The 25133-nt window shown below is 58.4% G+C and overlaps 2 protein-coding genes across 2 annotated transcripts in view; one reads left to right on the plus strand and one right to left on the minus strand.

Annotated features, from left to right (window-relative positions):
- Nucleotides 1–1028: 1028 nt before the first annotated feature.
- LOC111154799 (microfibril associated protein 2) lies at nt 1029–6874 on the plus strand. Its single transcript, XM_022514716.1, has 9 exons — nt 1029–1082; nt 3309–3384; nt 4390–4476; nt 4650–4676; nt 4775–4861; nt 4975–5019; nt 5789–5876; nt 6071–6144; nt 6354–6874. Exons 2-9 carry the CDS (start codon nt 3348–3350, stop codon nt 6455–6457), a joined length of 549 nt encoding a protein of 182 aa, XP_022370424.1. The 5' UTR covers nt 1029–1082; nt 3309–3347; the 3' UTR covers nt 6458–6874.
- Nucleotides 6875–8049: 1175 nt separating this feature from the next.
- LOC111154737 (ciliary rootlet coiled-coil, rootletin) overlaps nt 8050–25133 on the minus strand; it is a 46750-nt gene continuing 29666 nt past the window's right edge. The window contains exons 27-37 of the mRNA XM_022514620.1: nt 24661–25033; nt 14683–14852; nt 14451–14571; nt 14010–14173; nt 12451–12666; nt 11568–11792; nt 11027–11176; nt 10580–10780; nt 10268–10399; nt 9317–9493; nt 8050–8637 (exon numbers count right to left, since the gene is read on the minus strand). Coding sequence (XP_022370328.1) covers nt 8551–8637; nt 9317–9493; nt 10268–10399; nt 10580–10780; nt 11027–11176; nt 11568–11792; nt 12451–12666; nt 14010–14173; nt 14451–14571; nt 14683–14852; nt 24661–25033 — 2016 coding nt within the window. The 3' untranslated portion in view covers nt 8050–8550. The remainder of the gene's footprint in view (nt 8638–9316; nt 9494–10267; nt 10400–10579; nt 10781–11026; nt 11177–11567; nt 11793–12450; nt 12667–14009; nt 14174–14450; nt 14572–14682; nt 14853–24660; nt 25034–25133) is intronic.

Below are 25133 nucleotides of genomic sequence, written 5' to 3' on the forward strand. Positions count from 1 at the left end.
TCCTGGGGCAGGCAGAGAAAAGGGTTTAGGGAGAGAAGCCCAAAAGGCCATTTGGCTGCTGGGAGACCAGGCAGGGAATGAGGAGGAAGAGCCAGAGAAGATGAAGGGTGGGGTCCTGGGGGTAGGCGGTCACAGGCAAGTTTAGCTTTTTCCCCAGATACCCTGGGAAGCCAGCGAAAGGCTCTAAGTAGAAGGGGGCCAGCGTCTGCAGTGGGTCAGAGAGGGCAGGGCCGATTTGAGAAGGCCTAGATTAGAGGTTATTACAGAGTCCAAGCAAGAGCTAATTGCGGCTTCCACCACAGTTGGGACCAGTGCGCAGGATTAGTGGCTGGGTGCAGGGCTGGGTGCTGGGCTGGGTGCTGGGTTGGGTGCTGGGCTGGGCGCAGGGGCGGGGAGCAAGGAACCCTGAGGGATTGGAAAGATGCTGGACCTCTGCCCGGAGGGGGACCTCTTGGAGAACCAGGCCTGGGGAAGGGTCAGGAGGGATGAATTTGGACTTGGATCTTCCTTGGATCCTTGTTGCTTTGGGGACATTCCTGGGGCCAGGCCTGGTAGCCTGTGGTCCATGCACAGACCTGAGTGCTGGTTCTCAAAGCCAGCCCCACCCTGGAGCTGGCTGGGGAGACCCAGAAGGCACAACCAGAGAGGCAGTAGGGAAAGCAGGTCAGGAAGGCTGTCCTGGAAGCGAGGAGAAGCCAGAGGGGAGAGCTGCGTGGCTGTGGGTGAATCCCCTTTAGGGGACTCAGTTTCCTCCGCTGTGAAATGTGGTAACACGTCCTCCAAAACCCACCTCACACCAGACCCCAGCCCAGATGTGGCGAGGAGATGGGGGAGACGTTCTGCTCACCTGAATTCTGAGCTGATGTGAGGGTGGCAGCCGGGGGCGCCTCCCCCAGGGCCGCCCCAGAAGCGGACTGGAGCCCCGCAGGCGCGAAAGGCGGACGGAGCTCGCGTTAGGACCCAGCGGCTCCGGGGTTGGAGGGCGGGCGCCGAGCCGTCGGGGGCCCGGAGGGGGGCTCGGAGAGGGCGGAGGGGCGGCTCCGCGGGCGGACTCGGAGCCGGCGGCGGAGTGACCCGACCAGGTAGGCGCAGGCCTGGCGCCGGGAGCGGCGGGGGCCACTAAGGGGACCCCTGTGAGGGGGTGCTGTGGTTGGGGGGCTCCTCAGGACCCCGGGCCTGGGACCGGCTGCCAGGTTTCCTGAACCCAGGGCCGTCTGAGCAGATGCTAAGAGGGCACTTAGGGGGTTTGGAGTCGCTTGGAGAGGGGCCCGAGTTTGGGGAAGTTTGGGGGAGCCCGAGTTGGGGCGTCGGGGCGTGGGAGTGGCTCTCCTTTGCCCCGGGAGGCTCAACTGCCACGGTAGGGTGGGGGAGTCGGCCGGAGCCGCTGGGCCACAGCCAAGGAGAGACAAAGGGACACCCGAGACCCGGAGGGCGCGGGGAGCCTACGTACCAGCTCGGGGCTGATTGTTCCCAGCTGTGCCCGGCCACATCTGGTCCCACCGCCCCCCCTCCCCGCCACTCCGCAACCAGCCTCCTCCCTACCCGGGGAGCATGGGGTGGGGGGGGCTCTGAGGAGGCCCCGCTCATCCCCTCCTGCCCACTGTCGCATGGGGTGGGCTCCCCAGAAGGGGAAGGGGCCTCCTAAGCAGCACTCGGCCTCTCCCACACCCCAAAATCCATAGTCTAGACAGAGTTGCTTGGAGATATGTTCCCCCCAAGAGGAAGGAGGATCCCTTACTCCCACACCCTTTGCCCCGGGGTTGGGGGGTCCCCTCAATAATAAGCCTGGGCCTGAGTGTCAGACCTTCACCGGGAAGGAGAGTCCATGCAGGAGGCTGAGAGGCCTAGGAGGGGCTTGGGGGACAGACAGCCCCACCCCACTTCTAAAGCCCCTTAGGCCCCAGCTCCAACTGGCCTGGCTGCCACCAGTCCGTGGGGACGATGAGGGGATAGTGAGGCCTTGTGGGGAGTGACCAGGAAAGAGCTCCAGGTATTTCGGTCCCACCTCCCGTGAGAGGCCAAGGGTTTTCAGAGCAGGACTGTAGGGAACCAGAGTACCCTGCCTCTGGGGCCGCTTGAGTCATGGGCCTCATCTCCTCCACCCCACCCCACCCCACCCCAGTAAGGAAGGGGGTGGCGAGTGTATGAGCCAGGCTGGGGGTCCCAGAAGGCTCAGGACTGGGAGGGAAGAGAGACCAATGCCCACGTTTCCTTCCCTCTCCCTAGATGCCCTGAGGCAGGCAGGTGTCCAGTTAGCTGTCTGGAAGAACTCTCTTTGCTGTGGTGGGAGGGGCCCTCCTGGATGGGGGAGCCCTGGGCTGTCGCCCAGCACCGCTGGAGAAGGATGACAGTCCAGTCCGGAGACTGCCTCCCACTGAGCCGGGACGGCACATGGGGAACCGTGGACCCTGCCAACCCCACGGTGTGGCCAGACACTGCCGTTCTTGAACTTCAAGAACCAGGGGAAGGCTAAGGACCACTTAGGACCCGCACAACACTTGTCATACCGTGCTGGGGGCTCAGAACCCCTGGGCTGGGTGACATCACGGTCCCTTCAGCGCTGCCCTTCCAGGATCCAGAGAAACTCCCCTCAGACTCCACCCTAAGTGCTTCCTGCCGCTGCAGACAAAATAGACCTTAGTCTCGTGAGTCTGTGATGTAGACAGCCAGGTCTTAGGAGGCCCGGAGGCCTGGCAGGAGAGGAATCTTCTGGGGGTGGGAGCCCTGCCCGGGCCTGGCTGCCCTTCGGCCCCTGGGGCCCATGCATGCATGTGGTTTCCTGCAGAGCAAGACACTCAGGGCCCTCTGGCTAATTGGGAACAGGTGGTGGGTTTGGCGTATGCTGTGGAGTCCTGGCTATGATGGTGGCTGAGCGGGGCCAGGGTCCTGAAGTTGGGCCTGGGGTCAGGGGTTCACATTAGTACGTGAGACACCAGAAGGCGCTGAGTCAGAAGACGGGCATGGCTGTAGGTTAGGAGAGTGGAGTCAGGCTAGTGGGGGACTAGAAAGTTCCCCCCGGTGAGAAGGGCAGGGTGGGTTCTATCCATTCGCAAGATCAACGCTGGAACAAGGGTGGAGGCCTTGTCCCTTGGGACCTGAACACCTGGTGGGCCACAGGGACAGCAGTTGTCCCTCCATAGGCGGCCCCCCATCACCACCCGACTCCCTGCCCTCCCTATGCCTGGCTTCTGGTCCGAGTGTCTCCTCCTCCTCCTCCTCTTCTGGGCTAGATGTGGGCGAGCAGAGGTGGGCTCCTCGGCCATGGGTGAGTGGGCCTGAACTAGAGCTTATCCCTCCTCTTCCTCTAGCTGTCCTGACACCAGCCCAGACGGCCTCACCTCGGAGCCATGAGAGCTGCCTACCTCTTCCTGCTGTTCTTGCCTGGTGAGTGGCTCCTGGGGCTGGCAGGGGGTGGGGGGCTCCCCTGGGGTGGGCGGAGGGTGGGAGCTGGCAGTGAGCCTTCATTGTGCCCTGTGGCCAGAACTCAGCTCCCTGGGTCACAGGGCCTCCTGACTCCTAGACCACAAACCAGACAGACCAACCCCTCCCAAAGTCGGGGGCATCCCACGCCCTCATCCCAACCCCCCCACAGAAGCAGCCGGGCTGGGGCTCTGGAGAGTGGGCACACACCCAGGCACCGGGAGCCCCTGCTTTTCTTCTAATGTACTAACCCTCCTGGGAACTGATGTGTAAGCGGGGAGAAGCACGCAAGGTAGGGAGTCTCTAGGTCTGGGTTCTAGACCCATTTGGGACCCAACCACCCTATGTTATCTTGACTGTGGAGTGACCCCCAAGGCCCTGCCAGGTCTCACATTTATTAATCTAACAGATATTTGTTGAGCTCCTACTATGTGCGTGGCACGGGCCTAGACCCTGGGGATACAGTGATGAACCAGGCAGACATATCCCTGCCTTCATTGCGGCCCATCTGGGGACGGGAAGCTGCTGTATCAAGTCCCTGTGATAAATGTCAGTGTGTCGAGTGCTGTGATGGAAATAAGCAGAAGAATGGGATGGAGAGGGTGGCTGGGCCAGTGAAGGCATCTTGGCAGAACTGAATGTTTAATTGAGATCTGAAGGAAGAAAAGTTAACCAAGATTGTAGGCCTAGGGAAAGTCAAATGCAAAGGCCCTGGGGCAGACAGGAGGATGCTGAGTTCCAGGAATAGTCAGGAAGCTACGATGGAGGGAACAGCCCAAAAGTCAGTAAGGTGACTTGGGAACAGGGAGTGTAAGGGCCTTTATGCTTGACGAATGAGTTTGGGTGTAGAATCTTAAGGTCTTACCTGCCTGCCCTTGGGACTTCTACCTATCCTCCCCAGATGTGCCTTGGGGCCCGTGCTGTCCTTCCCTGCAGGACACCCCCTCATGCTTTGCTTCCTCATGGTAGGCCTGCTGGCTCAGGGCCAATACGACCTAGACCCACTGCCTCCGTTCCCAGGCCACGTCCAGTACACCCACTACAGTGACCAGATAGGTAAGGGCCTTGACCTCCCCGGGTCTCCCCACACCCTGCCAGGGTGTACCTGACTCAGCTGGGGACCCGGTGGGAAGGGGGTAGGAGTCCTGGGTTTAGTTGTGACCTTCTTGGCCCCTGGGACTGAGAGCTCGCCCAACCCCCGACAATTCCATATTTGTCTTTGTTCTCAGAAAACGCGGACTACTATGATTATCAAGGTAAAGGCAGGGCATTGAGCGGGGCAGGTCAGGTGGGTGGGCAGCTGGGTAGGGATTGGAGAGAAAGGAGTGGACCCTCTGATCGTCCCCCATCTCAGAGATGACTCCCCGGCCCCCCGCGGAGCAGTTCCAGTTCCAGTCCCAGCAGCAAGTCCAACAGGAAGTCATCGGGGTCCCCACCGTAGGTAGGCTGCCAGCTCCCGTCAGCCGTGGGAGGGGCGGGTCTGTGCTGGGCTGGGGCAGGTCCTCGGAACAGACCCCTCTCAGTGATCTCTGCCGGCCCCTCTCCCAACACCAGCTCCAGGAAACGTGGAGACAGAGCCCACGGAGCCTGGGCCTCTGGGTAAGAGCTTCCCCGACCGCAGGGGAACCGGAGGCACGGCCCCCCAAGCTGGGGTAGAGTGGGGTGCGGCGCTGGTAGGACAGAGACAGCCAGGCCTTTGGCTTTTTGCCAGGTAGAGGGTAGGGTAGTGGCTTGCAGATGTGCCCCTGCTTTAGGCCAGCAACTCCAGGGCCCCTCGGGCAGCTCTGGGGGACCCCCTTGACCCTGGGCTTAGCCGTAGGCTCAGGAAGGGCCCTCTACCCCCAGACACCGGGAAGGGGAAGGGGGCGCTGGGTGGTGCTCATGGCAGATGATGCCAAGAGGGGAGCCAAAGCCCCAGCCAGCCAGGCGAGCCCGTGCTGCCCCCTCAAGCCTGAGGGAGCCAGACTGTGAGCGTTGCTCTCCCCCAGCGGAGCTCAGTGTTGGGGTGTGGTCCTGCAAGTCGCCACAGCCCTGGCCCGGTGGGTGGTCGGTGTGTGCTTCTGCGACCCTGGGCGTATGCGGACCCTGGGCGTGTGCGCGTGGTTGGGTTTGAGCTTACAGGCTTCCAAGTGTGGTTGCAAATCTGTGCCCGTATAAATACATTGTATAAAACCCGGCGGCCCCTGGGGGCTCAGCCGTGCTGTCTGTGCAGCTGTGCATGCCCCTGTGTGTGTGCGTCCCAGGCCAGAGGGCGCAGGGTGGACCTAGACCCCCATAGGACAGCCAGTCTTGGTGGGCAGTGTTGGGGGCGCGCCCCAGCACAGGGCCCCAGGCCGCAGCCACTCATCTGATCCCGCCCCTCACCCAGACTGCCGGGAGGAGCAGTACCCGTGCACCCGCCTCTACTCCATCCACAAGCCTTGTAAACAGTGTCTCAACGAGGTCTGCTTCTACAGGTGAGCGCATGCAGGGCAGTGGGGCGCAGGGCAGGCAGGAGCACCCAGCCGAGGTGGGACTTGAGGGAAGCACAAATCCTGAAGTTGAACTCGACTCTGGTTGAGCTCTGACCTCGGGGTCAGGATGCGCAGGCTCCCCCAGTGGGGCTGGGTGACGGTGGGGTGACATCACCGTCCCGGCTCCGTGTCCCCAGCCTCCGCCGCGTGTACGTGGTCAACAGGGAGATCTGTGTCCGCACGGTCTGTGCCCATGAGGAGCTCCTTCGAGGTAGGAAGGCCTGCCCCCCTAGACCCCTCCCCGCTCCGACCCCCGTGGTTACGAAGCACGTGTTCTGTGCCGGGGGTCACTGCTGGGGGACCCTGAGCTCCCTCCTGGCTGCTTAGCCTTGGAACGTTCTCTGCCACGGGGTGGGGGAGGGGCAGTGGTTTTCCAACACCCAGCCTCACCCTGACCCCAGCTCTTTGCCCCCACCGCAGCTGACCTGTGTCGGGACAAGTTCTCCAAGTGCGGGGTCATGGCCAGCAGTGGCCTGTGTCAGTCCGTGGCGGCCTCCTGTGCCAGGAGCTGTGGGGGCTGCTAGGACGGAGCTGGCAGCCCCGCGCCCTGGACCTTCCTCGGATCCGGGGCCCTCAGGCCCTGCCTGACCTGGTGCTTTTCTCCCCAGCCTCACATTCCTTTTATTCTGTAAAAAGTTAGTGGACTGTGGCCCTGGGGATTCATCTCAGGCCCTTCTCCCAGCCTGTGGCCATCCCTGGAACACAAGGCAGGGGGCTCCCAATTGTCCAGTGTTTGCCCCCAGATGAGGGGCATCCCAGGTCTCTCGGTGGGACCAGGGTCTCTGATGTGCCTTTTCAGTCCTTGTGAGGACAGTCCCCTGGCCCCCCAGCCCCTCGAGGTAGGCTATGCCCCTCACCCCAGCTGGTCTGCTTGGGTTTCCTACGGTTCCCGGGCATAGACCACCTTTGTTTTATATAAAATTAAAATTGTTTTTACAAAAGATTCGGTCATTTTTTGGTTGGGAGGACAGGGCAGGTGGCCAGCTACCTCCAACACTGCTTGTCCTCATTGAGAGGCTGCCTGGCCCCCTGGGACAAGGGACCGTTTGGGTGACCTGTGGCCTTGCCTCTGCGGTCCCAGTCCTGCCTCCTTGATCACCGGCTCCAGCGGACCCACCCAGAAAGATGGACTGTGACAACCTCCCCACCCAGGGTCTGCGGGTCATTGCGGGGAGGGGGAGATACAGCTTCTTTATTGTCCAGGCTGCTTGGTGAGGGCGTGAGTTCCTGTCATCAGAGGGATACAAGCCCAGACCGGAAGCTGCCCACATGCAGGCATAAAGGTACATCTAGGATATAAAGCAGGAGGTCAAGGTAGGTGGACTCAGACCCACCTTTGGGCAGAGAAGGCTGATGGTCAGAGGGTAGAAGTAGGCCAAGGCCTTAGAATGCCTCCCTCTGACCAGCACACGAGGACCGGGCTCCCCCTGTCTGACCAGCACACACTCCCAACAGGCCTGCGTGGTGGGGCCTGGTAATGTCTCTAACAGACCAGAAGCCCAGGGGCATCAGTGACCCACCCAGGGTCCACAGCTGGAAGTGGCAGAGCTGGGGCAGAGCCTGACTCCACTGGACTCCAGGGAGGAGAGGAATGTCTCCTCGCCAACACTGAGTGCCTTGTACACGAACCTCCTCACGACCCCCCTGCAAGGTGTGTGCCCATTTTACACACAAGCAAACCGAGCCTCCAAGAGGTTGTGCGGCTTCGCCAGGCTCACTCGGTGGAGCCAGGACAAGACCCTATGGTTTCTCCCAGGCCTGCACTGTCTGGACCGCCTGCCTGTGTCCAGAGGGGAACCCCGTCCTGAGGAGGGGCCAGAGCGCTGTGGCTGGAAGGAGTGCAGTTTGGGTCACAGCCGCATTTGTTGCCTGGGCCGGGTGGCACAGGACCTCGGAGCCCTCCCCAGGCCGACAGCCTGGGAGGCTGGGAAGTGCCACAGCCCTTCTCAAGCCTCCCAGCACTTCTCAAGCCTCCCCTCCCTGTGTACCTCTGGCCAGGGGCCGCATCCCTCCCGGCCCAGGCCCCGGTGTCCCCCTCCTGGCCCCTCCAATCTCTCAGGTGCAGAAGTGAAGAGACACATCTACACAAACCATTTTTAGAAAATGAGGTCTCCTTGCTACAAAAAAACAATAGTTCTGAACCGTTAACACTGTAAAAAGGTATAAAAATACAGGGACTCTGAACTCTGAGGAATTTCCTGACAAACACTCCAAACTAAGGCAGAGAGAGCTCTGGAAAGCTGGGGGAGGGCCCAGGTCTCTGACCCCCAGGCTCCCCTCCTCTTTCCCATGAGCCCATGCCCCAGGGCCAGCCAAAGACAAGGGGAGGGTCTCCTTTACCCCGGGCTTCGGCTCAGCCACTCAGAGAGGCTATCACAGGACCTGGAGGCTCATCGCAGGGGAGGGACCAAACTGAGGTGGGACCCACAGGTGAGGCCACAAAGCTGTTCCTCAGAGTCCCCAGCCTTTGGCCCTCAGTGCTGCCACCTGGCTCCTCCCCACCCCCCACCAAGCTCTGGTGGCCTGGCAGGCCGGGGCCCGGGCGGACCCTGCAGATGGGGGGCTGCGGTCCTGACCCGGCCGCGGCTGTTCTCTAGGATGCCAACCAGTAAGGGGCTCATTCCCCTGCGGGGCCGGACATGGGGGAGAAGGATGCTGAGCTCCTCCGAAACTCCTGTTCCAACTGTCCCTTCAGTGTGGACACCTGGAGAAGAAAGAGAAGATGGCGGCTCAGGCCACCAGACTAATGTCAAAGAAGGTGGGGATGGGGAGACGGGGGTGGCTGCAGCCAGGGCCCCACAAGGGACCCAATCCTGCCTATTTCAGGAAAAAATGGGTCTCGTGAAGCACCAGGCCGCTTCCTTCCCCTCCCATTCCGTCTCACATGGCGGCTGGCGCTCTTCTGACCGATCCTCGCATCTCCTCAGGGGCCACCTGTCCCCACCTGCATCATTAAGGCAGTCCTGGTACTAGCCCGACTCAGGGAACCCATGACCCAGGCCTGGCCTACCCATGCACAGGTCGGTTGGGGACAGCTGGGAAGAGATCTGGGACCCAGGCTGGTTAGTCAGCATCATCCCTGGGACTTCTGCTGTTGCTCTCAGGAAAAAGGTCCCCTTTTCTCTACGGTGGGTCGTTGGGATGACCTAGGCTGGGGCTGCTCGTGCCACCTGTGCCATCCAGGGGACAGCCATGAGGACAGCAGAGCCACAGCAGGGGGCCGGAGTTCCAGTGACATCACTTGGGCCCGTGTCCGGCCATGACGGATACCAGCGTGGGTCCCCGATCAGACCAGCGACTGCTTCTACCCGAGGTCAGGGCCAGCCCTCTGCAGCTCCTCCCTCTTCTCCCCCCTTCCATATCCCGGGGAGGGGCCCGAGTACCTGCTCCTCCAGGCCCCGCACCCGCTGCCGGTGGGCCCGCTCCCGCGCCTCCAGCGTGCGCTCTGTCTGCCCCTGGGCACTGCGCAGGCGCTCCACCTCCTGCTGCAGCTCCCGCTGCTGCTGCTCCTCGGCCTCCAGCCGGGAGGGGCTCTGGGCCTCCAGGGCCGCCACCTGGGCCTGTGGGAGCGGCAGCTGGTCAGGGGTCTGGCCCTGTGCACGTGAGTGCGTGTGCCGTGTGCGCGTGCAAGGGGATGTCAGGCACCTCCCGGAGCCTAAAGGCCCCTCAGGGCAAAGTCAGTGCAGGCAGGGGGTGCCGGAGAAACCCTTGTTTGTCTCCCATGTTCCTGGCCCACCTGGTCTGCAAATCTTGGGTCAGGGTAGCTAGTGAGCCCCGCTGACAGGCGTGCACCCATGCGCGCGTGCACACACACAGATGTAGTCAGAGACAGACCCACACGCACACAGAGGCACAAAAGCAAGCACGTAAACACTTACCGTGTTCACATGGATGCATGCATATGTGCAAAGCCCAACACTCCTACATACATCTACAGACAGGAAGACATCTGTACAGAAAGACACACACACACACACACGTAAAACACATTCCTAATACTTGCACTTGCCATGTCCATGCACAAGACTCAGGAGACATGCACGAGAATACTCCCAGGCACACTCACACCTCTACATGCCCAGAGCACACCCACAGGCTCACATACTAACTGGCATGTCTTTTCTCTCCACGCTGGGAGGACCCCTCCCTCCGGGCCCTGGCTCTGGGCTGCCCCCTCCAAGGGTCCAGACTTAGGGGGTTATGGAGGCTGAGGAGCCTGGACCGGCTGAGCCATCAGCAGCTCCTGGGCTGGTTGGGCACTCAGGCCGAGGGCAGGGTGGGAGGTGGGGCCCGGCTCCAGGGCTCGGGAGAGAGAGGGTGGCCAGGGGCTGAACCTCCAGCAGCTGGATCTGCTTCTGGGCCTCAGCCAGCTCCAGCTCGGCCCCCGTGAGCGTGCGGTCCAGGCGGCCCCTCTCCGCATTCAGCCGCACTGTGTCCTCGTGGCTGCGAAGCTTCTCGCGCTCCACCTGCACAGGGAGAGCAGGAGGGCATCAGGAGGCCTCGGGAAGGAGGGAGGGAGGTCCCACGAAGAGGGGTCAGGTTAGAGGCAGCAAGACCAGGGGCCGGGGTCGGGGGGCACACAGCCAAAATCAACCCCAGCTAGGACCCAGAGGAAGGCAGGGGAGGGCCCCGGAGGCTCAGCCCACCTTGTCCAGCATCCTCTTGAGGGCCAGGCGGTCCTTCTCCAGCCGCAGCGCTGACCGCTCTACCTCCCGCTTCTCTACCTCCAGCTGGCCGAGGGCACCCTGCAAGCCGTCCAGGCGCTCCTGCAGTAGCCGCCGCTCGTCCCGCAGCTTCTGGACCGTGTGCAGGGCCGCAGCCTCAGCCTCCTGGCGCTGCCGCAGCACCTAAAAAAGCCAGCAAGCCGCCAGTGGGACCAAGCCTCCCGAAGCCCGTCAGACAGCTATCAGCTGAGGCCGCCTCTCCGGGCCTCAGCTTCTGCATCTGTGTAATGGGGGCGGGGGCTGAAGGAACCATGCTTTTCCATGGGAGGCCGAGCCAAGATCAGGGATGAGGTGGGGATAAGGAAGGTCCCACTCCATCCGGAGGGCTTCAGCATCCTGGGGACAGAAGGGGCCCATTCCGGCCCTCACCTCCTGGAGCTGTTGCAGCTGGCCTTCCGCCTCCGCCCGCCGCAGCTCCAGGTCCGCCAGCTCGCCCCGCATCGTCTGCACCTGCTCGGCCAGTGAGCTGCTCTGCTTGCGTGCCTCAGATAACGCCTGACGGGCGGCTTCCAGCCGTTCCTGGGGGACAGGGGCTGGTGGTACCAGGAGGGAGCAAAGGCTCCCCTCTACTCTGTACCTCTGGGTCAGGGTCACAGCCCATAAAACAGCTCCAAAATCTTATCTGGAGGGCAAGGCAGATGGCAGCCCTGGCCCATGGACTTACATAAGGTGGGGATCCCTCAGACCCCAGCTCTGTCCTATCAACCCTGCCTCTGGGTCCCTGTAAGCCTCAAGGAATAGACTTATTCTCTTACTGCCCCCCACCCCCGCTCCAAGCTTCACTGACTGGCTCCCTAGGGTTCCCAACTGATGGCCCCAGTGGCTGGCTCTCTGTCAGGGTCCCTCCAAGCCTGCCCTTGATGGCAAACTCTCACTGAGCCCACCCCGAGCCAGGCCCCGGAATCCATACTTGGAGCACTTGGCGGTCATGTTCGCAGGCAGTGAGGGCCTTCTGCAGGTGCAGATTCTTGTCCTGGGTGCTGGTAAGGCTGGCATTATTCTGGGCCAAGGCTTCGGTCAGGCCCTGCACCTTGTCCCGCAAGGCCCCCTCGCTCTCCTCCACCTTGACCAGAGCCCCACTCAGCCGATCCACTGTCAGCTGCAGGGTCCCTGCCTTCACCTCACTGTCTGCCACCTGGCAGGAGGACACAGAGGACGGTAAGGTGGCTCTGCTCTCACCAGGGCCTCCAGCAAGGAGGCTGAACCCAAGCCAAGCCCCTCCCACTCTGCCTCGGCCTTCATCACTGATGCTCATTGTTTCCATGTGCTCCCGCTGGCTCAGCCCACTGCAACCGGGGCCCTGGCTCACTGCTGCTTAACGTCCCTCACCTGGAGTGAAACCCACCTGGTTGTCTCAGACCCCATGGTCTCCTCCCTGCTACAGAAGAGAGAAAATAACCACCACAGCCTCCACAACCTGGAAATGTTCTGAGTTCTTGACTTTGGCAGGTGACCATGCAGGGCTAGCAGAGTTCCTGAACATTCTAGAGCTGAGCTTCCTGGCAGCCAAGGCAAAAAGGGACACGAGTGGAATCTACATCTCTAACTTGTCCCACCTACTTCCTAGGTGGGAAGCAGACTTCCTAGACTCTGTTGTGAGAGTCTAATTTTGTCTGTTTCTTATTAGCTATGTTGACCTTGGGTGATGAGGTCACCTCTGAACCCGTCTGTCCGTCCATGACATGAGGATGACGCTTGCCTCACAGGGCTGTTGGGAGTATTACGTGGTCCCTGTGAAGCACCTGGCGCTGGGCGTGCGGACGAGAAGCCTCCAGGCGGAGGTGGGGACCCACCTGTCTCTGCAGGGAGTCTACCCGGTCCTGCAGGGCTTGGGCCTGGGCCTCACGGTCACTCAGTCCCAGGCGGCTGCGCTGCAGCTCCCCCTCCAGCGAGCGCCGCTGCAGCTCCAGCTTGATGGTTCGGCTCTCGGAGGCGTCCAGCACCTCCTTCAGGCGCCGCTTGTCGCTCTCCAGCTTCACCTCGTTGGCCTTCATCTTGCTGATCTTCTCCTGGGGGTACGGAGGGGTCAGGCCCCGGCTGCCCGGCTGCCCCACACCCCCCATCCCCTCAGGACCCACAGGAGAAAGTGCCGAGCAGCCTTGAGGTGGCTGGTCCAACCACTCCCTGTGTGACCTGGGGCCAGCCTGTGACCCTCCTGAGGCCTCAGTCAACCCACATGTTTGCAGGATGCGTTGACCTGAGAATCTCAGAGCATGTTCTGGTTTGGGCTGAGTGTACCAGGTTTTGTGATCCAGAATTCTCTTTTTCCGCTCTGTGGCCCTATTTCAAATATGTATAGTGGGAGACTGCACTGCCTGGGGAGGGGTACCACAAGGTATTCACAGAGCCCTGGGGAGGATGGAGGGAGGGTAAAAATGCAGATTCCACGGCGACCCTGCTCTGCTGCCTCACTCCCCAGAGGCAGGCCCAGAAGCTGCAACTGTGGGACCTGAGCAGAGCCGGGTAGGAGCCCTGGGCCCCACCTGGTTTTAGGGAATGGTGTTCTTCCCCTCACTTGGGGTCAGACAATAAAGGAAACTTGAGAAGTGGGGAGAGGACAGGAAGACAGATGGGGGCCCTTCCATTGCCATTCCCATCCCATTACATCCGATACAACCCTGCCCTGTGCCCGGCCCCTCTGCCGCCGTACTCAGAGCCCCAATGCAGCCATGTCTGGGCCCGACAGCCCCACGCTGGCCCCTGCCCAGCTTTGTTCCTGGCCTCCTCCTGCGGCCCCTGTGGCTGGGCCCGAGGCCAGAGCTGGAACCACAGACATAACAATCCAGCTCAAACTTGACCTGGAGCCAGAGGCAGGGGGTGGGCTGTGGGGGCAAGGCTGGAGGGCTAGGGAGTGAGAGGGGAAGGAGTGAGGGGATCTGTGGCTGTGAGAAAGGCTCAAGGCTTTGGTGGCCTGGACCGTCACTACCAGGGCCAGGGTGTCCTGCCCCAGACAGACACACACGTACACACTTGTATAGCTATACAGAGGAAAAAGAAATGGTCCCCCGAACACCATACGTTATTTCCATCTCCAGGAGACGATGGCTGCTCTCCCCCATTTACAGAGGAAGAAAGTGAGAGTGGGCAGGGCAAGCCGCCGGACCAGGACTAGAATCCAGGCTTTTCTGCATCGGGCTCAAAAGCCCAGGACTTTTCTTCTACAGCCTAGGGACCCCGGGGAGGAAGGGGAGTGTGGAAGCTGAACGTGCTTCTGGGCGGAGTCCCAGGCTGGTCACGTTCACGGGCGCCGGGCCCCAGGCTGACAGCAACAGAGAGGCACAGTAGGACCCACAGCCGCAGCGGAAGCGCACACGGACTCCACCTGCCCCTGTGGCCCTCGGCTCCTGCCTACCTGGCTGGCCCGGAGCTCACTCTCCGTAGCCTGCAGGCTCCTCTCCAGGGCAGCCACCTGGTCCAGGGCGGCCCGGCGCTCCCGCTCGCTGCACCGCACACTCTCCTCCTGCTCCGCCAGCTGCGCCTGTGCCCCGCTCAGCCGGCCGTCCACACCTCGCCGGGCTGCGGACCCCCAGCCCCGTCAGGCCCGGACTGGCCGCCAGACACCTGGCCTGCCCGCCCCCCAACCCACCACAGGGCCCTCAAGGGTCTAGCCAGTCCGGACACATGGAGTGGGGCTGACCAAAGCCAGTGGGGCCCCCCAAAGGAGACAGGTCCCCAACTCAGGTCACGATGGCTAGGGCTGGGACGCAGGAGTGGTTCGGGCCAATCCCACAGGTCCCACTGTGGCTGCTAAGAGCAGAGAGAGCAGAGCAAGGACCCAGGGGTGGACACTCACCTTCTTCACTCTCGGCCACAGCCTTCTGCAGCTGCCTCACCCGTGACGTCGCGTTGTCCCTCTCGGCCTCTATCTCGGCCAGCTGGCGACTCAGGGTGCTCATCTGGGCCCGAAGCTCGTCCTGAGGCCCCAGCGTCCGGGGGAAGGGAAGACCTCGGTTCTGACAACCCGAAGCATCCCGCAGGACCCTGGGCACCCGGTTCCCTCTCCAGCCGCTCACACCCAGCCTCACCCGTTGTCTCTGCGCACTCCGTAGCTCCTGTAGGAAATCCCGGAGGGCCCCCCGCACCGCCTCAGGGTCCAGGTCTGGGGATGCTGGGGAGGTGGCAGGTCCTGGGGATGGTGGCTCAGACCCAGGGCTGTGTTCCAAGGGGCTGGGGCTGTAGAGCCCTTCGCCACTTCCTAGGGGAGGAGGCACGCTTAGCGGTGAGGGAGCCCTGGCCTCTCCTGCCTGGAAGGACCCTGCGGGCTCTGTGTGCACCGCCTCACTCACCTTGCCGCACCCAGCAGCTCACATGAGCTTCCTGCACTATGCTGGGGGTCTCCCACTTTTACAGAACCCTTCCCAGACCCCACGGCCCTCAGAATAAGCCCCAACTTCCTTGCCATCACACAGAGGCCCTGCTGCTCACCCTAGCACAGCCCTCTCACTTTTACAAGCAGTCCATTCCACATCACCCTCAGATCCCAAGTTCTAGAACATTCTCTCTTCCCTTCTCTCCCCCTGGCTTCTCTCTGCCTGGCCCATTCCTTTAGGCCTGCTGCCCAGAGGTGTCCCCAAGCCCAGCCTGGGTTGGGGTGAGCTCATCACCCCCTCATAAGGCACCGAGATCTGCCTCCCCACCCAGACCAGGAGCACTGTGAGGGCTGCACCCCCAGGGCCCAGTCCAAAGGTGGACACTCCACCCCCGCACCATCTCCCTGCAGTGCAGGCACCGCCTCTTCTGGCACCCTAGTCCACCTTCACGATAATTCTGAGAAGGACCAATGTCCCCCCTGCACAGGCCAGACAGGCTCAAAGCAGTTAAGGAATTTGTTTGGTCACAAAGCTGGGACGATCCCAAGCTGAGATGGGGAACCAGGTAAAGCCCTATTTCCAGGCAGAAAGATGAACTCTTGCTTTAAGAGGCGGGAGGGGCGGGCGCCTGGGTGGCTCAGTTGGTTAAGCGACTGCCTTCAGCTCAGGTCATGATCCTGGAGTCCTGGGATCGAGTCCCGCATCAGGCTCCCAGCTCCACGGGGAGTCTGCTTCTCCCTCTGACCTTCTCCTCGCTCATGCTCTCTCTCACTGTCTCTCTCTTCTCTCAAATAAATAAAATGTTTAAAAAAAAAAAAAAAAAAAAAAAAAAGAGGCGGGAGGGGCAGTGCGCACAGAGACAGGGTGGCACCTGGAGGCCAACCGCGGAACTGCAGGGCAGGGTGTCAGCCTGCCCCCAGCATCCTCTTGCCTCTGCTTCCATTGATATAATAAAATATAATTAATTTTTGTATGTTGACCTTGTTTCCAGCAAACTTACTAAAGTTTCTTATTTGTTCTAACAACTGATTGTAGCTTTCCTATATTTTCTACATAGAAAAATCATGTGATCTGTAAATAGTGGCAAGTTTCTCCCTTCCTGAACCTTACCATGGTAATTCTATGTTTCTTACCATAGTGTGCTGGCTAGGACCTCTGAGACTTCCGAAACAATATTAAATAGAAGGATTAAATGTAGTATTTGCTATAGGGTTTTGAAGATCTAGTTTATCAGTTAAGGAAATCTTTTTCTAGTTTTCCCAGAGTTTGGATCATAATTGGATGTTGTATTTTATCTAATGCTTTTTCTGCGTCTATTTTGATAGCCTAACCATCTTTAAGTGTACAGGTCAGGGGCATCAATTATATTCACATCGTCGTATGTCTATCACCACTATTTCCAAATCTTCTCCATCACCCCTATTTGGGGTTGAACTATGTCCCCCCAAAACTAATAGGTTGAAGTTCTAACCCCTGGTACCTGAGAATGTGAATTTACTTGGGAGTAGGGTTGTTGCAGATGTGACTAGTTAAGACGAGGTCCTGGTGGAGTAAGGTGGGCCCTGATCCAGCACGATCGGTGTCCTAATATAGAGGGGAAATCTGAAGGCTGGAGTTCTGCTGCCACATGCCTAGGAACTACAAGCAGCCAGGAGATCTGGAATAGACCCTTCCCTAGCGACTTCGGAGGGTGCACAGCCTGGCCAGCACCTTGATCTCAGACTTCTGGCCTCCAGAATCATGAGACACAAATTTCTGTTGCCTAAGACACTCAGTTCACAGGGGCGCCTGGGTGGCTCAGTGTGTTAAAGCCTCTGCCTTCGGCTCAGGTCATGATCCCAGGGTCCTGGGATCGAGCCCCACATCGGGCTCTCTGCTCATCGGAGATCCTACTTCCTCCTCTCTCTGCCTGCCTCTCTGCCTACTTGTGGTCTCTGTCTGTCAAATGAATAAAATCTTAAAAAAAAAAAAAAAAAAAAAGACACTCAGTTCACGGTACTTTGTTTTGGCCAAGCAAACTAATGTGCACAGCCTCAAACAGAAACTCGGTACCCACTAAGCAATAACTCCCAATTCTCCCCTTCCCCCCGTGCTGGGCCCTGGGGACCCCAAATCTACTTTCTGCCTTTATGAAATGTGTCTTTTCGAAGCATTTCATATAAGCTGAATCAGACTACACTTGCCCTCTCGTAACTGGCTTCTTTCACTTAGCATAATGTCAAGACTCATCCATGTTGTAACATGTGTCAGAATGTCATTGTCTTTTTGAGAGAGAGAGAGAGAGAGAGTGCGAGCAGTGGGGAGTGGGGGTGGCAGAGAGGGGAGAGAGGGACAGAGAGAATCTCAAGCAGACTCTGCTCAGCGCAGGGCCCGATGCAGGGCTTGATCTCGTGACCGTGAGATCACGACTTGAGCCGAAGTCAAGAGTCCAACGCTTAACCGACTGAGCCACCCAGGCGCCCCTGGCATTGCTTTTTAAAGCTGAATAACGTTCCTCTGTATGGATACACCACATTTTGTTTATCCGTTCATCTGTCGATGGAGACACTGGCCGATTCCACCCTTTGGCTACCGTGAATAGTGCTGCTACGGACACACACGTACCCGTTCCAGTTCCCTTTTTCAGTTCTTTGGGTTATAACCTAGGGGTGGAACTGTGGGGGCCCACGGTAATCCTAAATTTTCCGAGGAACTGCCAACTATCTTCTATGGCAGGTAGAAGTTCATTCTCACTAGCAAGTCCCTTGATACATCTGTCCTTACGGATTCGGAGCCCTTACTACCACCGAGAACATTTTCTATTTCATTTATATACTGCATTTATTGTCTGTGGCTCCCATCCCTAGACTGCAAACTCTGTAAGGGCAGAAATGCTAGTCGTTCTGTCTACTGCTCCGTCCAATTGTATTCAGCACATAGTAGATGCTTAATAAATACTGAGTGCCTGAATGAATGGGATCCTGGGGCTATATCTGCTTTTGAAGAGGCAACGACTCAGTATCCCAAAGTCAACTGCCGGCAGGGCTAAGACGGTGCTGGTTCTATTCTAGGCCCTAGGAATCAAGATTAGGTCAGGCAGAGACCAGGTGGATGCTCACACTCCCTGAAGCACAGGGCTGACATTCCCAGGGTCACTGGGAGCAAATGGGACTGGAAGGATGTCTGACGAAGTTGCTGGAAGGGCTCGTAGGCTGGGTGTGTATCTGTCTGGCTGTGATGTTGTGGCTGTGATGTCACAAGCCTAGAATGGAGGTGTGTCAAGTTAGGGGTGGAAGACTGCGGAGGATGGGGTGCTGATGGGGAGACGGTGAGCATCGATTCTATTAGATGGAGCCTCAAAGACTCGGAGTCAGGGGCCTTAAGACGCATCACCATGAAGCAACAAAGGGAGCACGGATCAGCAAAGGGGAGGAACCTCGGCAGGGTCCCCAAAGGGAAGGAAAGTGACCTGGGGGCGGGATTGAGACTCAGCGTCCAGGAGAGGTGCAGCCCCGCCCCCAACGGGCTCTCGGTTGGAGCCGAACTAGACGGGGGTGTGGCCAGAGGCGGAGACTCCACAAGACACCCCCCCCCGCCCCGCCCTTTCCCTCTGCCCTCTGCTCTCTGCTCACCTCCAGCCGGCGCACTCCGGGCAGGAGAGCCTGGCGAGGGCACCGGGGCCGGGCTGGGGGAGCGCCCAAGGCCCAGGCCCCGGCGCAGGGCTGAGCGCAGGCCGCCCAGCTGGGCCTCGGCCGCGCGCCGCTGCGCCTCCACGCGGGCCAGCTCGGCCTCCAAGCCTTGAGCCCGACCTTCGGCCGCGCTCAGCCGCAGCCCCAGCTCCGCGGCCTCAGCCCGCGCAGCCTCCAGCTTCAGCTCCAGGCTGCGGGCGTGGTCCAGCTTCTGCTTTTCAGCGCTGCGCGCCTCCTCCAGGGAGCCCAGCAGGCCTCGCTCTCGGGCCCGGAACTCGCCCTCTTGCTCCTGCAGCTTCCTCTGGGCCCCCTGGACCTGTAACAGGCAAGGCCGAGATGTGGGGGTCAGCAGGGCCTCCCCCAACCCGGCGCCCTGCCTCCCAGGTCCAGCCTGGAGCCCACCTCCCTAAAAGCGGCTTGCACAACACCTGGTTTTGAGTGGTCCCCACCCAGGTGGGATGTGCAGGAACAACCCTGGGAGTGTGGGAGTTAACTGCTAGAATTTGTTTTTTCTCTTCCTTCTGTGTACATGCCTTGTAATATACACAGTTTCTTAGCAATAAACTAACAGCCAGCACTTACATAGATAGGGCTTATCAGTGCCAGGCACTAAATACTTTGCAAAAAACTCCAATTACCACTGTGAATCATCCCCGTTTTACAAATGAGGAAACTGAGGCATACAGCAGTTGTATAACTTAACGGAAGGCCACACCGCTACTAAGTTGAGAGCCAGGATTCAAAGCCGGGCACACAGGCTCCACAGGCTGTTCTTTTAACTATGAGCTCATATTGCCTCTCTGTGCACAAAATTTATCAATAAACCACACAACAGGGCATGTACTAAAAAATTATTTTCTGACGGAGTGCATGGTCACACACACAGCACTCTGGTTTAGGGAATAAGTCAACCCCTGACGGTCATGAGTTTCACTAGAAGCCACCATTTACGAAAGACCTGGAAGCCAGGACCTATGCCAGGGCCCCCATCCCACCAACGCTCTGAAGCACAGAGAGGTCAAGTGACTTAGTCAAGGTCAGACAGTAGATCCACTACAGGGAAACAGCCAGAAAAGCAGAACGGAAAAAGCGCAGGCTTTGGAATCAGACAGACCCGGGTAGCAGTGTGCCTAAGCGTCTGGGTGTCTGTGCAAAATGGGACTAAACATACCTATCTCCTGAGGCAGCTGGGAGATTCAAACCCAGTTACGTCTACAGAGCTCCCCTTCACCTCCCCACCCCTGCTACACAGTTCTCGCAGTTGTTATTACTATTATACCTGGGGAAGAATTTCAAAGAGTGGGGGACAGGGACAAGTCCTAGGGAGGGATCTCTCAGAGTGACTCCAGCACTGGAGTCCCCACCTACTTCTTGTTGATGGGAGGAAGCACAGGGCACCTCAACCGTCTCCTAAGACCCTCCCCATCCACACAGCCCGCGTCCATCCGAGTTACCTCCTGCCGCATGGCCTCCAAGTTGGCCTCGCCCTTCAGTAGCTTCTGTCGGAGGCCCAGGGCCTCCCGCCGGCCCTCCTTTTCTGCCCGCTCACCCAGCGTCAGGCGACCCTGCAACTCCACCAGCTCCCGGCCCAGCCTGGCGTTCTCACTGTCCAGCATCTTCATCTGTGAGAGACAGCGGACACAGGGAGGACCTCGGACCCATTCTCAGCATCCACAACCCCTTCTAGCCCAACATATTGACAGCCTGTTCAACTCTGCCCCATACCTTGCCCGGCCCAGGCCCGGGGGGCACTCAGGACCCAGTGCTCTAAGGACACAAACACCACACCACCTCAGATCCACTGGGAACCTGCCCCAGATAACTTCACCAAGCTCCAGCCATGCCTGGCACCTGGGCACCGAGGACCTCCACTGACCACCTCATCATAACCACTCACCGTGGGGAGGGGCAGACCCCCATCGGAAGAGGAACTCTGGAGGGCAGAAGGCACAGCTTGCTGGCCCCCCTTCTCTGCAGGGATGCATGAGTTTTATGGTGTACTTGCCACGTGTCCACCCCTGTTCTAAGCACTTCAAGTGTACGAACTTATTTCATCTTCACACAATTCTTTACGGGCAAGTACTAACATTATCCTTATTGAACAGACAAGAAAACTAAAGCTCAGAGAAGAGAAGCGACTTGTCCAAAGTCACACAGCCCACAAGCAGCAGACTGGGAGTCGATCTCAGACAAGCAGAATGCAGAGGTAAGTTCTAAGCCCCTATTTCCCCAGAGGAGCAGGTGGGGAGTCAGGCCCGGAGTGAAGGGAACAGAGATCATGCTGTAGCACCCGAAGCCCCCAGCGAGAGCCTGGCACACACACATGCCTTCCTTTCGGGGACTCCCATGGCTTTCCGGGACTTCCACTGAGCAGGAAGGGGGCTAAAAGGGTGGAGGGGGTGCTGATGGGAGATGAAGAGGACTTGGTTGTCAGGCCGTGCTAGCTCTGGGCAAGGCAGAGCAGAGGAGCCCACTGGGGCCGTCGCCTGCTCTGCAAGTCTTCTGGGAAGGCCTGAGCCAAGGATGGTTTTTATATTTTTAAATAGTTGGAAATGGCTTGTTTTTAAATGGCTGGAAGAAAACCAAAGAGGAACAACATTTCTTACATGTGAAAAATGATATAAAACTCAAATTTTGGTGTCCAGACACAAAGTCGGAATGGAACGCATGCCCACGCATCTCTGTGCCGTGCGGGGCTGCTTTCCCGCTCCGATGGCAGAGCTGGGTGGTTACGACAGACTGTGTGGCCTGCAACGCCAGAAATATTTACTGCTGGGCTCTTGGCAAAAGATGTTTGCAGCTCCGGCTCCATCTCACTGGGTCTGTACCTCGAGCTGTTCAAGGACTGCTCTGAGATTTGGACAAGAGCCCCAGGGACAAAGGTGAGTGACTACTTACACAACTGTACACACACACACACACACACACACACACACTCACTTTTGCACACAGTTTCAAGGGTTCTTAAGTTGGAAAGGCTTGTTAGAGACCAAGGCCCTGGTTTTGCAGATGTGGCGGCCCAGGCTCCACCAACGGGGGGGGGGGCTGCTGCTCCGGCAGCAGGAGCGCAGGGACAGTATCTCAGCAGGAGCGCAGGGACAGTACCTCAGCAGGAGCGCAGGGGCAGTACCTCAGCAGGAGCGCAGGGACAGTACCTCAGCAGGAGCGCAGGGACAGTACCTCAGCAGGAGCGCAGGGACAGTACCTCAGCAGGAGTGTTTAAAAAAAAAAAAAAAAAAAAAAAAAAGAGGCGGGAGGGGCAGTGCGCACAGAGACAGGGTGGCACCTGGAGGCCAACCGCGGAACTGCAGGGCAGGGTGTCAGCCTGCCCCCAGCATCCTCTTGCCTCTGCTTCCATTGATATAATAAAATATAATTAATTTTTGTATGTTGACCTTGTTTCCAGCAAACTTACTAAAGTTTCTTATTTGTTCTAACAACTGATTGTAGCTTTCCTATATTTTCTACATAGAAAAATCATGTGATCTGTAAATAGTGGCAAGTTTCTCCCTTCCTGAACCTTACCATGGTAATTCTATGTTTCTTACCATAGTGTGCTGGCTAGGACCTCTGAGACTTCCGAAACAATATTAAATAGAAGGATTAAATGTAGTATTTGCTATAGGGTTTTGAAGATCTAGTTTATCAGTTAAGGAAATCTTTTTCTAGTTTTCCCAGAGTTTGGATCATAATTGGATGTTGTATTTTATCTAATGCTTTTTCTGCGTCTATTTTGATAGCCTAACCATCTTTAAGTGTACAGGTCAGGGGCATCAATTATATTCACATCGTCGTATGTCTATCACCACTATTTCCAAATCTTCTCCATCACCCCTATTTGGGGTTGAACTATGTCCCCCCAAAACTAATAGGTTGAAGTTCTAACCCCTGGTACCTGAGAATGTGAATTTACTTGGGAGTAGGGTTGTTGCAGATGTGACTAGTTAAGACGAGGTCCTGGTGGAGTAAGGTGGGCCCTGATCCAGCACGATCGGTGTCCTAATATAGAGGGGAAATCTGAAGGCTGGAGTTCTGCTGCCACATGCCTAGGAACTACAAGCAGCCAGGAGATCTGGAATAGACCCTTCCCTAGCGACTTCGGAGGGTGCACAGCCTGGCCAGCACCTTGATCTCAGACTTCTGGCCTCCAGAATCATGAGACACAAATTTCTGTTGCCTAAGACACTCAGTTCACAGGGGCGCCTGGGTGGCTCAGTGTGTTAAAGCCTCTGCCTTCGGCTCAGGTCATGATCCCAGGGTCCTGGGATCGAGCCCCACATCGGGCTCTCTGCTCATCGGAGATCCTACTTCCTCCTCTCTCTGCCTGCCTCTCTGCCTACTTGTGGTCTCTGTCTGTCAAATGAATAAAATCTTAAAAAAAAAAAAAAAAAAAAGACACTCAGTTCACGGTACTTTGTTTTGGCCAAGCAAACTAATGTGCACAGCCTCAAACAGAAACTCGGTACCCACTAAGCAATAACTCCCAATTCTCCCCTTCCCCCCGTGCTGGGCCCTGGGGACCCCAAATCTACTTTCTGCCTTTATGAAATGTGTCTTTTCGAAGCATTTCATATAAGCTGAATCAGACTACACTTGCCCTCTCGTAACTGGCTTCTTTCACTTAGCATAATGTCAAGACTCATCCATGTTGTAACATGTGTCAGAATGTCATTGTCTTTTTGAGAGAGAGAGAGAGAGAGAGTGCGAGCAGTGGGGAGTGGGGGTGGCAGAGAGGGGAGAGAGGGACAGAGAGAATCTCAAGCAGACTCTGCTCAGCGCAGGGCCCGATGCAGGGCTTGATCTCGTGACCGTGAGATCACGACTTGAGCCGAAGTCAAGAGTCCAACGCTTAACCGACTGAGCCACCCAGGCGCCCCTGGCATTGCTTTTTAAAGCTGAATAACGTTCCTCTGTATGGATACACCACATTTTGTTTATCCGTTCATCTGTCGATGGAGACACTGGCCGATTCCACCCTTTGGCTACCGTGAATAGTGCTGCTACGGACACACACGTACCCGTTCCAGTTCCCTTTTTCAGTTCTTTGGGTTATAACCTAGGGGTGGAACTGTGGGGGCCCACGGTAATCCTAAATTTTCCGAGGAACTGCCAACTATCTTCTATGGCAGGTAGAAGTTCATTCTCACTAGCAAGTCCCTTGATACATCTGTCCTTACGGATTCGGAGCCCTTACTACCACCGAGAACATTTTCTATTTCATTTATATACTGCATTTATTGTCTGTGGCTCCCATCCCTAGACTGCAAACTCTGTAAGGGCAGAAATGCTAGTCGTTCTGTCTACTGCTCCGTCCAATTGTATTCAGCACATAGTAGATGCTTAATAAATACTGAGTGCCTGAATGAATGGGATCCTGGGGCTATATCTGCTTTTGAAGAGGCAACGACTCAGTATCCCAAAGTCAACTGCCGGCAGGGCTAAGACGGTGCTGGTTCTATTCTAGGCCCTAGGAATCAAGATTAGGTCAGGCAGAGACCAGGTGGATGCTCACACTCCCTGAAGCACAGGGCTGACATTCCCAGGGTCACTGGGAGCAAATGGGACTGGAAGGATGTCTGACGAAGTTGCTGGAAGGGCTCGTAGGCTGGGTGTGTATCTGTCTGGCTGTGATGTTGTGGCTGTGATGTCACAAGCCTAGAATGGAGGTGTGTCAAGTTAGGGGTGGAAGACTGCGGAGGATGGGGTGCTGATGGGGAGACGGTGAGCATCGATTCTATTAGATGGAGCCTCAAAGACTCGGAGTCAGGGGCCTTAAGACGCATCACCATGAAGCAACAAAGGGAGCACGGATCAGCAAAGGGGAGGAACCTCGGCAGGGTCCCCAAAGGGAAGGAAAGTGACCTGGGGGCGGGATTGAGACTCAGCGTCCAGGAGAGGTGCAGCCCCGCCCCCAACGGGCTCTCGGTTGGAGCCGAACTAGACGGGGGTGTGGCCAGAGGCGGAGACTCCACAAGACACCCCCCCCCGCCCCGCCCTTTCCCTCTGCCCTCTGCTCTCTGCTCACCTCCAGCCGGCGCACTCCGGGCAGGAGAGCCTGGCGAGGGCACCGGGGCCGGGCTGGGGGAGCGCCCAAGGCCCAGGCCCCGGCGCAGGGCTGAGCGCAGGCCGCCCAGCTGGGCCTCGGCCGCGCGCCGCTGCGCCTCCACGCGGGCCAGCTCGGCCTCCAAGCCTTGAGCCCGACCTTCGGCCGCGCTCAGCCGCAGCCCCAGCTCCGCGGCCTCAGCCCGCGCAGCCTCCAGCTTCAGCTCCAGGCTGCGGGCGTGGTCCAGCTTCTGCTTTTCAGCGCTGCGCGCCTCCTCCAGGGAGCCCAGCAGGCCTCGCTCTCGGGCCCGGAACTCGCCCTCTTGCTCCTGCAGCTTCCTCTGGGCCCCCTGGACCTGTAACAGGCAAGGCCGAGATGTGGGGGTCAGCAGGGCCTCCCCCAACCCGGCGCCCTGCCTCCCAGGTCCAGCCTGGAGCCCACCTCCCTAAAAGCGG

Source organism: Enhydra lutris, unplaced genomic scaffold, assembly GCF_002288905.1.
Source record: "Enhydra lutris kenyoni isolate GAN:26980312 unplaced genomic scaffold, ASM228890v2 scaffoldscaffold38, whole genome shotgun sequence".
NCBI classification, from domain to species: Eukaryota; Metazoa; Chordata; class Mammalia; order Carnivora; family Mustelidae; genus Enhydra; species Enhydra lutris.

Bases quoted from the DNA above. Each gene is read 5' to 3' on its own strand.
- LOC111154799 (XM_022514716.1), top strand. From the start codon at position 3,348: ATGAGAGCTGCCTACCTCTTCCTGCTGTTCTTGCCTG. The intron at 5,877-6,070 runs GTGAGCGCATGC...CCGTGTCCCCAG, and splicing joins AACGAGGTCTGCTTCTACAG to CCTCCGCCGCGTGTACGTGG. The intron at 6,145-6,353 runs GTAGGAAGGCCT...CCCCCACCGCAG, and splicing joins CCATGAGGAGCTCCTTCGAG to CTGACCTGTGTCGGGACAAG.